Below are 16,900 nucleotides of genomic sequence, written 5' to 3'. Positions count from 1 at the left end.
CTGCTCTCAGAGTGATTCTGACCATTCTTGGCCCATAGAGGGGGGATTTTGGGGAGGGGATGTCTGTACTTGTGACACTTTCCTCGCCAGTGGCTACAGTGTCTTGAGATAGCCCGTAGTTTTGCTTCATAATCCGTACGCATTGTTTAATCAGTGACTTGATTGATTGTAGAACAGCTTTTCTACAGAGAGTCTTGAAAGAAAGCGAAAGTGAAGCTGCCCAGTCATTTCTGACTCTTTGTGACCCCATGGACTATAGCCTACCAGGCTCCTTCATCCATGGGATTTTCCAGGCAAGAGTACTGGAGTGGGTTGCCATTTCATTCTCCAGGGTATCTTCCTGACCAGGGATTGAACCCAGGTCTCCCACATTGCAGGCAGATGCTTTACCATCTGAGCCACCAGGGAAGCCCTTGAGGGCAGCACTTGAGAGCATCTTGAGGTCATATGTTAACCAGCAGCAAGAAGCTCTAGTGCCGAGGGGTAGAGAGTAGAGCATCTGGAATCCCCTGTGATTGTAATGATACTTTAGTCCAGAACTTCCTTTAGTTGTTAGGTCTGCATGAACCCCTGTTTGACTGTGGTTTTCTGGATGTCTGCATCTGAGTCCCTGTTGATGGAGCTGTGGGTGTGGAGTTGTATCAAGGAGGTGATAAAGTGTACAGGTGGAGCCTTTAGGTAGAATGAACCATGTTGCATTTCCTCATTTCTAAATATATAAGACGACAGTGTATCACAGGGAAGAGAGTAGTAGAGTAGTGTAGTGTAGTGAACAAACAGGAAGTTGGGAGTCAAAAGTTTGAATTCCTGCTGCACTGCTGCCTTGCTCTCTGACCCCAGAAGTTCCCCTCTTCTCAGATATACAGTAAACTCACTCGTTTGGGGCTGTTGTAAGGATATGGATGAGGACTCTGCCCATGTAGGTGCTGTTCACATGTTACTTATTTTAATGAATAGTGATTACGGTATGTTAGGTCCTTTAACGAAAAATATTTCAACTCCAACCTGCCGTCAACACTGCAGGCAGGCAGTGCCGTCTCCATTTGACAGACAGGCATCCAGAGTGTGGAGAGTCTTGGTGACTCACTCTAGGGCCTGCTGAGCAATGACTTCAGACATAAGCTCTGTTTATCCCTAGCTTTGTGCTGTGCTGTTGGAGAAGGAAGTGGTAACCCACTCCAGTATTCTTGCTTGGAGAATCCCACGGACAGAGGAGCCTGGTGGGCTACAGTCCATGGGGTCACAAGAATTGGACATGACTTAGTGACTACACCACCACCACCACTGTGCTGTGATGTTATAAGGGGTCAGTAGTAGAGGAGTGTGAACTTTAACAACAGTTTGCATATTGCTCTTAAGGAAATAGTACTCTAGATTAGGAATCGGGAGACACAGATGAGCACTATATTTCTGTATTATTTATGGGGAAAGTTACTTAAACATATTCTATGAAATACCTTTAAAACACTTGGCTATGTTTCTCCTAAGGTTTACGTATGAAATGTTTTCTCATGACTTTTTGTCAGAATTTTGAAAATTTCCTTTGAGGTGATCAAAGTATGTTTTATAAATTCGATTTTGATATTTTATTCTTTTTTTTTTTTTTAGTCATTCCTACACTGGTCAAGACTACAGTACACAGGGCAATGCTGGCAAGATTTCTTTAGATCAGATCGATTCGGTAAGCATCTCATCCTGTTAAACCTTTGTCAACAGAGAAAAAAGATTTTCTTCAACCAAAGATTATTTTTAGGGTGGGGTGATGGAAGAGAATGTTATTTCATTGCTTGCCAATCATTTTAAAAATAAATGCCATGCGCTGTGCATATGACTTTTTGTCATTATAGGAAAACCAAACAATCAGAAAATTATTTGTAGTCTGATAAAAACAATTTAACCAGTTTTCCAAAAGGAGGTTTCTTTTAAGTGATGACACTTAAATAGTATTTATGTGTTTATATTTAAACACCATATAATTTAGGAAAGGAGAAATGGAGAGTACTAAGTATAGCTGTCTCCTAGGGCTGCTGTGACAGCAAACCACAGGCTGGGTACCCTGAACAACAGGATCTTATCTTCTCACATTTCTGGAGGCGAGAGTTCATGATCAAGCTGTCAGCTATCAGTTTCTTCTGAGGGCCTCTCTTCTTGGCTTCTGGGTGTCTGCCCCATCCCTCTGTCTCTTCCTCTGCTTAGAAGGCTGCTAATCCGGCCCTGGCCGGAGTGCCAGGCTTCGAGGTGTCAGCAGCTGGGCTGGGGCTGGGGCTGGGGCTGGGGCTGGGGCTGGGGCTGGAGGAGGAGCTGCGCATGGAGCCACTGGGCCTGGAGGGGCTCAGCATGCTGAGTGACCCCTGCGCCCTGCTGCCTGATCCGGCTGTGGAGAACTCGTTCCGCAGTGACCGGCTGCAGTGAGGCCACCTCAGCGCCATCCCTCTTCTCGGCCCTGTCCCTTGTCACTGTCCCTTTCCTCCCTTCCCCCTGGCCAGTAGAGATGCCACTCTCTGCCCCCAGATCCTCTTTCTGACATGAACAAAGGATCCCAAGAATGAGAAAAGGCAAGGGTTTTTTTCCAGGTGGCCCCTGAATTCTGCACAAGGTGGGGGCACCTGGGGGAGCTCAAGGGAGGGCCTAAAGCACTTGTAACTTTGAACCGTCTGTCTGGAGGTCAGAGCCTGTTGGAAAGTGGGGGGTAGAGGGGAGCCCCGGAGGCAGGGCTTGTCCGGATGCCTAGGGGTGGGCAGTGCCAGCCCCTCCTCACCGCTCTTCCCCTTGCAGTGGAGGAGAGAGCCAGAGTGGATATTATTTTTTATTAAATATATTATATGTTAATAAAAAAATCCTATTAAAAAAAAAAAAAAAAAAAGCAGGCTGCTAATCACCTTGGACCATGGCCCCACCCCCATGATCTCATTTAACCTTGATTGCCTTCTTACAGGTCCCAGCTCTAGATACAGCCACATTCTGAGATTGTGGGGTTAGGACTTGGCATATAAATTTGAGAAGGATGCAGAGTATTCCATGACACTAAGTATAGGTCTTGTGTTGCCTCCAGAGTGGGCAGTTCATTTCAGCTACACTTTGTGAACCTCTATAGGAGAATCAATGTGTGTACACTCAACTACACTTTTACTGTATAGAATTTCACTTTAATGCACTTTAGGATTTCTGCATTACCCAAAAAAGGGAAAGTAAGTCAACCATAAATAATCTTTGTTTAGATAATTACCAATTTATTTACAATAAATTAAAAGTACACTGAGGTTTTAATGCTTGGAAACAAGAGTTATAACAGTGAGTAGGGGGAGATTCTGAGCTTTTGGAGACCAAAATGAATAGACCAAAAATTATAATCAAGTAGAAGTTGTTACAATGAAAGACAAAGAGGCTGCCTGGTCAGTCAGGGGAGCAAAGTGAGACCCATCCCTGCTCACAAGCAAAGTGGAACCTGCCAAGGAGCCCATGAGAGGTGGGAGTTAAGTCTCAGGAGGAGGATACTTGAGAAGGTGAGGGAGATACAGCTGAGACCATAAATGAAAAAAGTTTTCTTTAATTGTTAATTTCTTTAACACATTTATTTGAATTTGCCTTTTGAGAGCCATTTCTCTTATTTTTGTGTTTACTTTTGGGTTATTTTTAAATTTCATCTGTGATTCACCAGTTGTACTTTTGAACATATTTCCCAGTAAAATGAAATGTTAGATATACATGAAAACCCAAACACTCATTTATTTGAAATAACCCTAAACTGGATTTGACCCAAATGTCCTTCAATGAGTGAATGAGTGAATGGTTAGACAAATGGTATTACATCCACACACTGAGGAGATATTACTCAGCAATAAAAAAGGAACGAGCTATTGATAGCTGCAATAATTTAGAAGAATTTTGTAGGAATTATGCTGAGTAAAAAGCCACTCTCAAAACTTTATATGATTCTATTTATGTAACACTTGAATGACAAAGTTACAGAGGTGGAGAATAGCTTAGTGGTTGCCAAGGGTTCGGGAATGGTGGGGGCAGGCTGCAGAAGATGGAGGTTATAAGAAGGGAGATAGGAAGGAGCCTGGTTGGGTGGGGGGGAATTCTTGAACCTACATAGGAAAAAGTTCCATAGAGTTAAGTACACAGATATGAGCACGTGAGTGTCACAGAAAATCTAAATTGTGTTAGTGTCAGTATCTTGGTGGTGATAATTCACTACAGGTTTACAAGATATTACCTTTAGGGGGAACCAGATACATGACATCTCTTTGCATTATTTCTTACAACTGCATGGGAATCTATAGTTATCTCAAAAGAGAAAGTTTAATTAAAAAAAAAAAGAAATAGGTGAAATAAACGTTAATAATTTACTTAACCTAATATATCTAAAATATTATCATTTTGACATGTAATCAGTATAAGAATATTAATAAGAAAAACAATTCATCTGTAGTCACAGTGAGACAATAATAACTTCTTTATGGTTTTTGTTTTTATTCCAGTTAAACTGAATTTGCAATTTGCAAATTAGATTGATTTTGTAACAGATATTGTGGAGATGGATAAATAACAAAATATTCTTTTTTTCTGTAGCTTTCTACCAAGTCCTTCCCACCCTGCATGCGTCAGTTACATAAAGCCCTGCGGGAAAATCACCATCTCCGTCATGGGGGCCGCATGCAGTATGGCCTCTTCCTTAAGGGCATTGGCCTAACCTTGGAACAGGCGTTGCAGTTCTGGAAGCAAGAATTTATCAGAGGGAATATGGATCCAGACAAGGTAATTTTGGAAAATCTGAGCAGTAACTGAAATTTTAATTTGGTCTGAAGACTAAAAAATTTTTCAATATGCCCCTATAATGTAGTTGAAATTCTATAATTTACCTATGTAAAAAGAAACTCATTAATTAATCTAATATTTGCTAAACAGAAGGTTGGGAAAGGTTGATTCAGTTCAAAGGGTAAGATTGAAACAGCCAATGTAAGATGTAAAGTAATGCTTGGATGAGGATGCTGTACTTCTCTTTGGTAGGTAGACTGCCAGTATCGCTGTACCTGAAATTGTGTTCTGAGTTGTGTTTCTGTAGGAATGCGTGTGTATATGTAATATGTATAGGCATATATACATACATGCAGAGAACTAGGAAATGCTGAGAAAGAATAAAGTGAAAACAGTTCTGAATGCATTTTATTGTGCTATGCAGAATCTTTCACAGGGAATTTATTTTTTCCCTCAAACTTTAAAATTTGTTTTGTATTTGTGTATAGCCGATTAACAATGTTGTGGTAGTTTCAGATGAATAGCAGTGGGACTTTGTCATACATATACATGTACCCATTTTCCTCCAACCCCCCTCCCATCCAGGCTGGCACGTAACCCTGAGTAGACTTTTGTGTGCTATACAATAGATCTTTGTTGGTTATCCATTTTGAATATAGCAGTGTGTACATGACCTTCCCAAACTCCTTAATTATCCTTTCCCCCTGGCAACCATAAGTTCGTTTTCTAAATCTTTCATAGGGAATTTTTAGATAGATGTTTATCACTGTAAACTTGAGATATCATTGTTTTTTCTCATTTTAAAAACTGACACTATATTATGATCATTTTCTTAGGTGGTTGAATCATTTTTGAAAATATCATTTGTATTAGTTGCATGAAATCACGTCCTTTGAAAGTGATATAATTTGCTTAATCATTTGCATGTTATTGAACACTTGGTTGTATCCATTTGACAGTGTCATAAATGTTATTGCAAACAATATCATGAGCACATAAATCTCTGATTATAACTCTGATTGTGTCCTCTGTATGTATTCATCAGAGGATCAGTTTACTTGGTGAAAGACTGTAGACAGTTTTGAAGTTTTGTTGAATTCTATCATGCTACTAAATGACTGGAAAGTCTGTAAATTAGCCGTTGTGAGAACTTTGCTCTGTCATTGACATCACTGTATGTTATTGAAAATGTTTTTTTGATCTTTTTATTAGGAAGTTGATGTATTAAGTAGATAGGTGTGTTAGGGTTCTCCAGAGAAACAGAACCAATTGTGTGTGTGTGTGTGTGTGTGTGTGTGTGTGTGTGTGTGTGTGTGTGTACACTGAAAGACAGGTATTTAACAGCCCATGTGATTATGGAGGCTGAGTCCCCAAAATCTTCAGGTAGCAGGCTGGAGAACCAAGAGGAAAGAGTTGGTGTTTCAATTTGAGTCTGAAGGCAGGAAAAAAAAATCCGTGAGTGAACTCACAGCCCTCAGACAGGAGGTGTGTGTGTGTGTTAGTAACTCAGTTCATTCGCTCAGTTGTGTCCTACTCTTTGTGACCCCATGGACCACAGCACGCCTGGCTTCCTTGTCCATCACCAGCTCCCGGAGCTTACTCAAACTCATGTCCATCAAGTCGGTGATGCCATCCAACCATTTCATCCTCTGTCGTCCCCTTCTCCTCCTGCCTTCAGTCTTTCCCAGCATCAGGGTCTTTTCTAGTGAGTCAGTTCTTCGCGTCAGGTGGCCAAAGTGTTGGAGTTTCAGGTTCCGCATCAGTTCTTCCAATGAATATTCAGGACTGATTTCCTTTAGGATGGACTGGTTTGATCTTCTTGCAGTCCAGGGGACTCTCAAGAGTCTTCTCCAACACCACAATTCAAGAGCATCAATTCTTTGGAACTCAGCTTTCTTTATAGTCCAACTCTCCCATCCATACATGACTACTGGAAAAACCATAGCTTTAACTAGATGGACCTTTGTTGACAAAGTAATGTCTCTGCTTTTTAATATACTGTCTAGGTTGTCATAGCTTTTCTTCCAAGGAGCAAGCGTGTTTTAATTTCATGGCTGCAATCACCACCTGCAGTGATTTTAGACCCCAAGAAAATAAAGTCTGTCAGTGTTTCCATTTTTTCCCCATTTATTTGCCATGAAGTAATGGTACCAGATTATCTTAGTTTTCTGAATTTTGAGTTTTAAGCCAATGTTTTCACTCTCCTCTTCACTTTCATCAAGGGGCTCTTTAGTTCTTCACTTTCTGCCATAGGGATGGTATCATCTGCATATCTGAAATTATTGATGTTTCTCCCGGCAATCTTGATTCCAGTTTGTGCTTCATCCAGCCCAGCATTTCTCATGATGTACTCTGCATATAAGTTAAATAAGCAGGGTGACAATATACAGCCTTGACATACTCCTTTCCCAATTTGGAACTAGTCTGTTGTTCCATGTCTGGTTCTAACTCTTGCTTCTTGACCTGCATACAGATTTCTCAGGAGGCAGGCCAGGTGGTCTGGTATTCCCATCTCTTTTAGAACTTTCCCCAGTTTGTTGTGATCCACACAGTTTGTTAGTCACTCAGCCGTGTACAACTCTTTGTGACCCCATGGACTGTATCCCACCCAGCTTCTCTATCTGTGGAATTCTCAGGCAGGATTACCAAAGAAGGTTGCCATTTGCTTCTGAAGATCTTTTTGACCCAGGGATCGAAGTCGTGTCTCCTGCACTGCAGGCAGATTCATTACCATCTGAGCCACTGGGGAAGCAGGAGGAGATAACCTCTTAGTCACAGGAGAGTTGGCTTATTTGTTCTGTCCAGGCCAGGGGAGGATTGCATGAGGCACCCCACGCTGGGGAGGCATCTGCTCTGCTCAGTCCACCAATTCAGATGTTAATCTCCTCTAGAAACACCCTCACGGACATATCCAGAATATGGCCAGAGGTCTGGGGGCCGTGATGGTCAAAAAATTAACCATCACAGTAAGGAAGGATTTACGAGGTGGGGTTTTCAGTGAAGTTAGTGAGGTTGAGGTAGCTCTTTAGCCTGGTTTGTGCTATAACTACGTGAGGGGAAGAGGAGCTGAATGAAGGTAGAGGCAGATCTGGGCCCCAGGTCTTGGGCTTGTGCGTCTGTCCTGCACCCCCTCCTCCCCGCTGCTTATGTGTGTATCTGGGATGGTCTCGTATCAGGGCCATCAGTATTTACTTTTAAACCTATGTGTTTGAAAAAAATTTTCAAATGAGATTTTTATTTTAAAATATAAAAGTTTTCTTCAAAAATTATTGGAAAAGAAAAATCAATAATTTTTATCTTTCTAGATAATATGTAGCAGTCTGTATTTTCATTAGCTTATTACTGATTACAGCAAATATATTATTTTTATGAAAATATTTTAAGGTACATGTATGATTTACTGTTTCTCTCTAGTGTTCTGTTGTTACAGTCTATTGTTGTAAATAAAAGTTCATGTTTTTCTCTTTTTTTAAAGGTTCTCTTTTTTTAAAAGTTCATGTTTATATCTTACATATATTTGCAATGAAATTAATTTAGCGTCTCTTTACGAAAATACTGTTAAATGGTACATACAATTAAAACTACTTTTTAGAGGTATAGGAAATTAATTCCTTAAAGTACTGCTTATAAAACACGATTATGGAGGATATATTGGACATTTTTTGTAGTGCTCTAATGAAAGGACCTGACGTTGAGCCCAGAAATGACTTGGAACATTGCTTCTGTTGGATAGCTTGTTTCCTGACTGTGGGGGATGCTTCTGAGGTGATTCAGTCATTCTCACCTGGACTGCTCCTTTCTGTGGTTTCCCAGGTGACCATACTTCTGATTGCTTTTTCTTCTGTTCATGCCCTCATTGTAACTTATTTGACATACGTTGCTTTGTGCATCTGAGCAGAAATTATGGATACCTTACTGTTGCTTTTGGGGGAGCAGGAAGCGGTCATCTTGTAGGTAGTAGGAATTGAACTGTGAAAGTATACTTGTGGCAGAGGTGATTCTGCAAATGCAGGCTTTGTCCCCCACCCTCCAACAAGGTTACTAAGAATTGAAGGATTAGTAGCCAGTAGGACCTGGTCTTGCTAGATAAATGACTACCAACTGGGACCAGCTGTGTAGGGTCATGATAGTGTAATTTAAAGATACATAATTTCATAGCTTTGAACATTCACTAACATCATATAATCAATTTGAGATGTTATAAAAGTTTACACAGAAAATAGTATGAACAAGGTTTCCACTTACATTCCCTCTTGGTTGAAATGAATTTCACTTCTTTAAATATGGATTTTAGATTGTATTGGCCAACACTGATTTTTTTAAAAGACTGTTGCTTTATAAGATTTCAATCTATTTGGTAATAGAGTGACCTGAGAAAAGTAACCAGAACTCAATTACACAACATGGTGGTGAGGAGCATGTTGTTGAGGTGGCATGGAGGCAGGAAGTTACTAGAGAGGGTTGTGCTAGAGAAGATTTGGTGAGATCAGTCTCACATCAAGGTTTGAAGGAGGTGATGGTGCTGATCAGTTGAAAGAGAAGAAAGGACAGCATTACATGGGCAGCAGGAACCATGGGAAAGCAGGGCAGGCTCTTCCACTGTTTTCTACCATTATTTTATAATTCTTCCATTATTTGTTGCTGCTACTCATTCCCCAGGTTTATTATTGTCAGCTGGTTTGGGGTTGTGATTTTTGAATGTCTGCTTTCAGACTTCTGTATGGATTTGACCTGTCGGTATATTCAAATATCATTTTTATTTGGATGCATATTATACTAGAGGGTAAGGAATTCTAGTATTAAAACATCACCCACTTCCAGGGAACATTCTGTTGTTATGAATCATCTTGTAGCAGACTAATTGCTTTAGGGTATAACTTACTCCCAAAGTATTAGTTTTATTATGTAGAATTTTTATATTAGATTAATTATATTGAGTGTGAATGTTTACGATATATTAAAAATTTGACAGTAAAACTTTTTCAGTTACTCTTGTCAGTGGGGATCAGGGACATGTGAAAATTGCACTTAGGTTTCAAATAAGATTCTTTGGATTTATGAATGATTCTATAAGAGGTACTCAGAGCTTTGAATGTCTTATTTCTGAGATTCCTGAAATAAATGCACTTATGCTTTATGCAAATAAAATATATTTATGAATCATAGTACAGTTTTATGCAAGTTTTTCTTGTTGTAATTATAATTTACATGGCAGTCTACCTGAGAAAAAGCCTCACCCTGTATGCAAGAGATAAAATTAATCAAACCTCTATTGAAGGCATGAAGAAACTTAGCACTAAATATTCTTTCACTTGGAATTTGGATATTAAATCCCTTCAGCCACTGGCTTTGTTAAGGATTAAATTGAACTAGATAATTCTTCTCATAAATTCAAAGCAATGTGTCCGCTTAATCAGATTGCTTGTAGAGCTGTTGTCTGAATTGCTTTGACCCAACTCTGTTGGACATTAAGTGCAGTGTAGATCACAAGCGTGTTGTGTGGCTGAGTTCTCCTCCCTGGTGAGGCTGTACCCGAAGTCTACTCCATGTTGTCATAATTGGGTCAGGCAGTGTTTAGCACTGTCAAAATGCTTATCTTCTGTCCCAGATCCAGCTCACATCATGACTTATTGCAGACCTATGTCATTAAAAATGGACCACCCAAGGATTAAGTCTTTGGCTGGTGGGGTGTGCATATATAAAGCATATTTACCACTGGGTTTTTCTTTTTAATACCAGTGGTTCTCCCATGACCCCAGTCAGCAGCATCAGCTTTAGCAGTATCTGGGAATTTGTCACAAATGATGACTCTGAGAATCAGACTATGGAGGCGGGTCCATAGCCGATGGTTTCCAAGACTCCACATGAAAGTAATGTACACTGCAGACTGAGAACTGTCTTTTAGATGTTGCCTCATAGAAATCTAAGTGATCATAGTTTATCAAATAGAGGCGTGAAAATCTCCAGCTGTTTGTTCTCTTGTCTATTTCTGTTGCAATTTGAGGGTAATGTTGTCCTTTGTTAGTAACCCATGTGTATATATTTGAGGTCTGGCTGCATGTCAGGTCTGGTCAATACTGAATGAACACACACAGTGGAGTTCCTCAGCTGGAGCCCCTCCAGCACACTCGATGATGCCCCCTGAGCCCTTGAGGGAGTCAGGCTGGGCCTGGGGTGCTCAGGGTTAGTTGCCATCAACTGTGAGTAGCTCCTTCCACTTACTTTACAAAACAGTGTTTTACATGTGCTCATATGAAAAAGGTTGGAGAAAACTAATATGAAGTACTGACTTGGAGTCAGACTAAATTGACATTTGACTCCACTGTATGCACACTTGGGCGGATTACCTGGTATGTGTCCTCATCTACAGAATATGGACAATAACAGTGTATCCATCTGGATATATAGCTCTGTCCCTGTTTACACTTGATTGATGTGTTGAGGATTTGGTAAAGGATTAGTCCAGATTCTGGCATGTAGTAAATGCTAGCTCTTCTCATTTAGGACTTCATAGGAAGGTGGGGTTAGCTTGACGCAGAGTAATCAGTAAAGTTTGCACAAGTAGAATAGAATCTGATGGCTTGTTAAGATTTCATGTCACCTAAAATACAGAGGAGGGTTAAGGGGAAAGACTGAATTCCAGCAGAAATGATTTGTTTTAGGAAATGTTTAAGGGATTTAGACTAAGGGAATGCATTTCAGGCTGTGTTCTTAGAAACTCCTAGGTTCCAGAGGAAAGAGGACTGAAGTTTTCAGGGGAGATTGAGATGTCTGATTTCTCTCCACACTTTAACAAGTGTAACAAAACCGTACCTTCATCTATTTTTATGTGTTGGGATTCTATGTAAGATTTCTCTTAAAAGAGGGTTTTCCTACTTAAAAGTGTTTACAAAATACTATTGTTTATTTGTGGTGTAGAATTTAGGAAAGTAGGAGATGAGACAGGAGGAGAAAGAGATTAGTGTGAGAATAGAGTTGCTTTAAATGAACCTCATTTTTAGTCAAGAGAAAGCCACTAGCGAATGTTAAACAGGGAGAATTGTTTTTTCAGAAGAGAATCTGGAAGTGGTATGCAGCCTTTAGACTGGGAGAGAGTCAGGTCTTCTCGTGGTAGTACTAGGACAAGTTTAAATGGAGGGATCAGGGAAGAGGTTGCAGGAGAGTGGAGGTTGGACAGTCCACAGGTAACAGGAAGGTGGGAACTCCAGGAGCAGAGGTTGTGCATGGACCTGGTGGGTCTGGGATCAGAGTAGAGAGAAATGGGTCATGAGTTGAGTTTTTGGTGTAAATTTAAATCCATGTCCAGGTAGAAATTCTTCTTGGTTGATTGGTTGGCTTATCTGTTCCTTCCTTCCTCTGTGGTTCTTATGGAGCCCTTAGAGTGTGAGAGGTGCTGTTCTGCGAGGAGAAACGCAGGGATGTGGATTTGAGAGCCATTCAGGGAGAGTGGAGGGAAAAGCCTCATGCAGGTAAGTGAATGGGCAGATGGAGAATATAGAGCAGTGCAGAGAGCAGAGGCTCAGCCTCAAGGGATAACCCCATTGTAGTAGTGATGGAGGAGCCTGGAGTGAGACCTGAATTACTAGAAATATTGGAGAGAAAGAGCAAGAATAGTCTGGGGTCCAGGCACTAAGAAGGAGAAGGCTTTCTGAAGTAAGCTGTTCCTGATACCCAGCATGGGTAGTATATGTTGGAAGTTACTTCTAAGAGAAGTACAGAACAGGAGACAGATTTCCTGGTCTTAATGATAGATGACAAAATAGAGGCAACAGCAGTAATGTCTAGAAGTCTGAGAAATCAGGAAGACGAGAAATAGAACTGTTTGCTGTAGGAGATACCTGTGTGGACAGAGGTTGTCCTCACGTGGGATGGGTGGAAGCACTGGGGCTCTTGGAGATGCAGGAGGCGCCAGAAGTGAGTGAGGACTCGAGGCCTGGGGTGACGGGAAGATCGTTTATGAACCTGCATCTGTTTATAGTATGGTCATTATGCAGTGTGACCACTCCGCTCCCACCACGCTCCTGAGAACAGGAACTTTTCTGTTCTGGCTCCCTGCCCCCAGCAGCCAGTGTTCGGTTGAGTGCCTGAAAGGCCGTAGATGGTCAGTAAAATGTGTTGAATGAGGGAATGAGATGAGTTAGGAGTTGAGTGAGGATATTTGTCTGAGACTTGACGGTGGTTTTCTGAGAGATTTTAAGCTGGTAAATAAGTGTTGGGAGGAAGAAAGCGGAGCTGAGTAAACTCATGCCCACCTCCTGTCTTTCCAGTAACGGAGGCAGGAGATCACTTACCAGAAGGCTGGGTGCCAACAGGGCTTAAGGAATGTTGGAAGGAGTGTAGACTAACACCTTCTGGACCTGCACAAGCAGAGGCAGTCACCTGTGATAATTACTGAGATTGAAAGGCTGCAGCAGAATGAGTCCAGTGTAACCACTTAGTGAGTGCCTTGCCTATGCCAGACACCAAAATTAATACTTACACACATCCTCTTATGGACGCATTAAAACAGTCCTAGGAGATGGATACTATTTATTATTTAGGTCTGTTTACTGATGAGGAAACCATACCAGACCATAAATTTGTAATTGACTATGTCTGCAATGGCACCCCACTCCAGTACTCTTGCCTGGAAATCCCATGGACGGAGGAGCCTGGTGGGCTGCAGTCCATGGGGTCGCGAAGAGTCGGACATGACTGAGCGACTTCACTTTCACTTTTCACTTTCATGCACTGGAGAAGGAAATGGCAACCCACTCCAGTGTTCTTGCCTGGAGAATCCCAGGGACGGCGGAGCCTGGTGGGCTGCTGTCTATAGGGTCACACAGAGTCAGACACGACTGAAGTGACGCAGCAGCAGCAGCACTGTTTCATCAGAGAAGGCAATGGCAACCCACTCCAGTACTCTCGCCTGGAAAATCCCATGGACGGAGGAGCCTGGTAGGCTGCCATCTATGGGGTCGCACAGAGTCAGACACGACTGAAGTGACGCAGCAGCAGCAGCTGCACTGTTTCATTGCTTTCTCTGGTGGTCCTTGCGGCCAGAGAGCAGAAGCAGAGAGGGCAGAAGGGAATGCTTGTGCTGGTTTAGGACCTGGCAACACAGCCATGCTGTCACTAAGTCTTTTCCATGTTCTTTGTGTCATTTAATCTCACAACTGCACTGCAAAATACATATCGTCTGCCTATGAAGAGTTTGGGCTTCCCTGGTGGCTCCGTGGTAAAGAATCGCCTGCTAATGCAGGAGACACCGTTTTGATCCCTGGGTCAGCAAGATCCCATGGAGAAGGAAATGGCAACCCACTCCAGTATGCTTGCCTGAAAGTCCCATGGTCAGTGGAGCTTGGTGGCCTACAGTCCATGGGGTCAGGTAGCAATGAGTCGGACACAACTGATCAACTAAACAGCAACAGCATGGAGAGTTTAATGGTTTTTGTCCAGGTGCCAGAGGTGGTGCATGAGTGGACCTGTGCGTGTGTGCTAAGTCGCTTCAGTCGTGCCCGACTCTCTGCAACCCAATGGACTGAAGCCTGCCAGACTTCTCTTTCCGTGGAATTCTCCAGGCAAGAATGCTGGCGTAGGTTGCTATGCCCTCCTCGAGGGATCAAACCTGCCTCTCTTACATCTCTTGCATTGGCAGGTGGATTCTTTACCACTAGCACCACCTGGGAGTTAGAACCCCGGTCCATCTTATTCCACTTCATGTGTTTTCCCAAGTGCTTTCAGGAGGAACAGGCGTGTTGTGTAGAATATAGGCATGTCTGACCCGCCATGTAAATCTAAGAGGGCTCAGCTTAGAACAGAGGTTTTCAGCTCTGTGTCTAATCACCAGAGCTGCGATTACATCATCATTAAAAAGGGGACAATGTAACTTACTAAAACGTTGCAAAGAAATGAGAGTATGCATGAAATACTGTGTAATTTATAAAGTACTAAACCAGTGTCAGTTAATTTAAAAAATTGATAAATGGATTAGTCTATAATCATTCACGTGTTTTCTCCATATATTTATAAATCTATTTAACTTTATAAAACTTTATAATAAAGTTTGGACACAAACTTTAGTTTAATTGGTTATGTTTTTGGCTTTTCTTTCAAAGAAAAGTTTGTTTTGTTAGAACTTTCCCATTAGCTATATCCTAGGAAAGTATTTGAAATGTAATAAAAAGTAGTTTCTAGTGAAAGTAGTCTAATCTTTGTCACTTTTCTCTTGGGTGGCAATTTAAAGGTACCCTTAGCAACTACCAAGTCTCTAGAATGTGTTTTTTAAAGTTTTGCTATATGAAGCTTCTGTTATATTTGCTGTTCTAAGTATTTTATTGTATAATAAAGATGTGTGCCTGTTAAGGTTTTAACTCTTACCTCCGTGCCTTCCATTGCATTTGGAATACAAATTCTAGATAACACAGTATAAGAACTAATATTTAAACATTGACATGAGCAGGTTGGACTTGCCTTCATGAGTTGTCAAGAGGCTAGCTAGTCTGCTGTTCAATTAAATTATGTGTTGTGTTAAACCTATCATTAGAATAAAATAGGTGTTATCATCCCTCCCTCCAAACACTATTTTGGTGAAAAACTGCTTCAGTAATAACTCCTTTTGCTGTTCTACTCCAAATGCTTGCCATACTTACATTAGGAAAACGAGATAAAAAGTAGAACACTTCAACTTTAATCTTTCATTTGTAGCTGTTGTCTTATCAGTGATACCTTATGGATTGAGTTGTATTAAAATGACACATTACCCACCATTTTAAAATGTAGTCTAAATTTTTGTTGTTAATATTCGCAGTGCCCTTAGGAGAAAATGATAACGAGAAGATACTAGTTTAAGGTTTTACAGAGTAGTAAATTGACTCCAGGTAATTGGGTAAGTGTAAACTCCAAAATGGGCCAGACTCCTGATGCTAGGAGAAGGCAGGGAATGTAGTTTTGAATAGAGTAGTCAGTGAAGGCTTAAACCAAAGGTGACGTTTTACTCACCACTTGAGCTCTGCATAAGAGCCTTGGTTACTTATACCGTGGTAGAATCTGAATGAGCAAACGTCAGTCCTCACCATTTTATAATGAAGAAACTTGAGTCAAGGAGAACTACCCACATTCACTCAGAAATCCAGATCCTGGATCTCAGAGCCTTGGCTGTGGTGCTGTGGATCTCTGTGAGTTGAGCTGCAGGCAGCCAGAGCCGGCTAGAAAGTCAGGGTTTGAGGACAAGCCAGGAGGAGACAGTGGGCACCGCCATGGACAGCCTGGGAGAGGACGTGCACACACCAGCTGGCACTAAGCACAGTGCATCTCTGGTTTCAGCCAGGGAGGGAGAAAGCTGGTTTCCTACTAGGATCTCAGTAGAATTGCTGACTCTGTTTATCCCCACTGGAGAGATACCCCAGAGAGATGATTGATGTCTGCAACATAGTGTGTAGATCTTGAGCTAAATTAATCCTCTTAGCTACTTTATCCTTTGGTTTTTCTTTACATCTTTTCACCTAAAAAAGTCTTATTGCAACCTTTTATTTCTTTTTGTCCTTTGCATTGAATGAGACTGACTGTCTCTTACACTTTCTCAGCTCTGCAGATGGATTCCTAAGTGCCACCCTCATTTCTGAATTTTCCCATTGACCTCAAAGAAATACATAGTAGTCATTATGCACTGAAGTCCTGGCACTGCCCCTAGCAGGTCTATGCTGTCATCACCATGCAAAGAATCCAGCAGTCTCTCCACCCTCCTGGTTTTTTTGTTCCTTCCTTGGACAGTTTTTTTGCCTTTTCATACTGTTCATGGGGTTCTCAAGGCATTCCTTTATCCATTGGACCACATTTTGTCAGAACTCTCCACCATAACCCGTCCATCTTGGGTGGCCCTTTGTGGCATGGCTCATAGTTTCATTGAGTTAGACAAGACTGTGATCCATGTGATCACAGCTATGGTTTGATCTAGTCAAAGCTATGGTTTTTCCAGTAGTCATGTATGGATGTGAGAGTTGGACCGTAAAGAAAGCTGAGCACTCAAAAATTAATCCTTTTAAACTGTGGTATTGGAGAAACTCTTGAGAGTCCCTTGGACTGCAGGGAGATCCAACCAGTCCATCCTAAAGGAAATCAGTCCTGAATATTCATTGGGAGGACTGATGCTGAAGCTGAA

At 41.5% G+C, this 16,900-nt stretch overlaps 1 protein-coding gene across 1 annotated transcript in view; it reads left to right on the top strand.

Moving 5' to 3' along the window:
- Positions 1 to 16,900, top strand: part of PRIM2 (DNA primase subunit 2) — a 333,897-nt gene that overhangs the window by 219,675 nt on the left and 97,322 nt on the right. Inside the window, exons 9-10 of the mRNA NM_001079594.2 lie at positions 1,609 to 1,681; positions 4,576 to 4,761. Coding sequence (NP_001073062.1) covers positions 1,609 to 1,681; positions 4,576 to 4,761 — 259 coding nt within the window. The remainder of the gene's footprint in view (positions 1 to 1,608; positions 1,682 to 4,575; positions 4,762 to 16,900) is intronic.

This window comes from Bos taurus, chromosome 23 (genome assembly GCF_002263795.3).
Source record: "Bos taurus isolate L1 Dominette 01449 registration number 42190680 breed Hereford chromosome 23, ARS-UCD2.0, whole genome shotgun sequence".
NCBI classification, from domain to species: Eukaryota; Metazoa; Chordata; class Mammalia; order Artiodactyla; family Bovidae; genus Bos; species Bos taurus.
The sequence above is the reverse complement of the archived record's forward strand: the minus strand, read 5'-3'. Positions and strand labels throughout refer to the sequence as shown.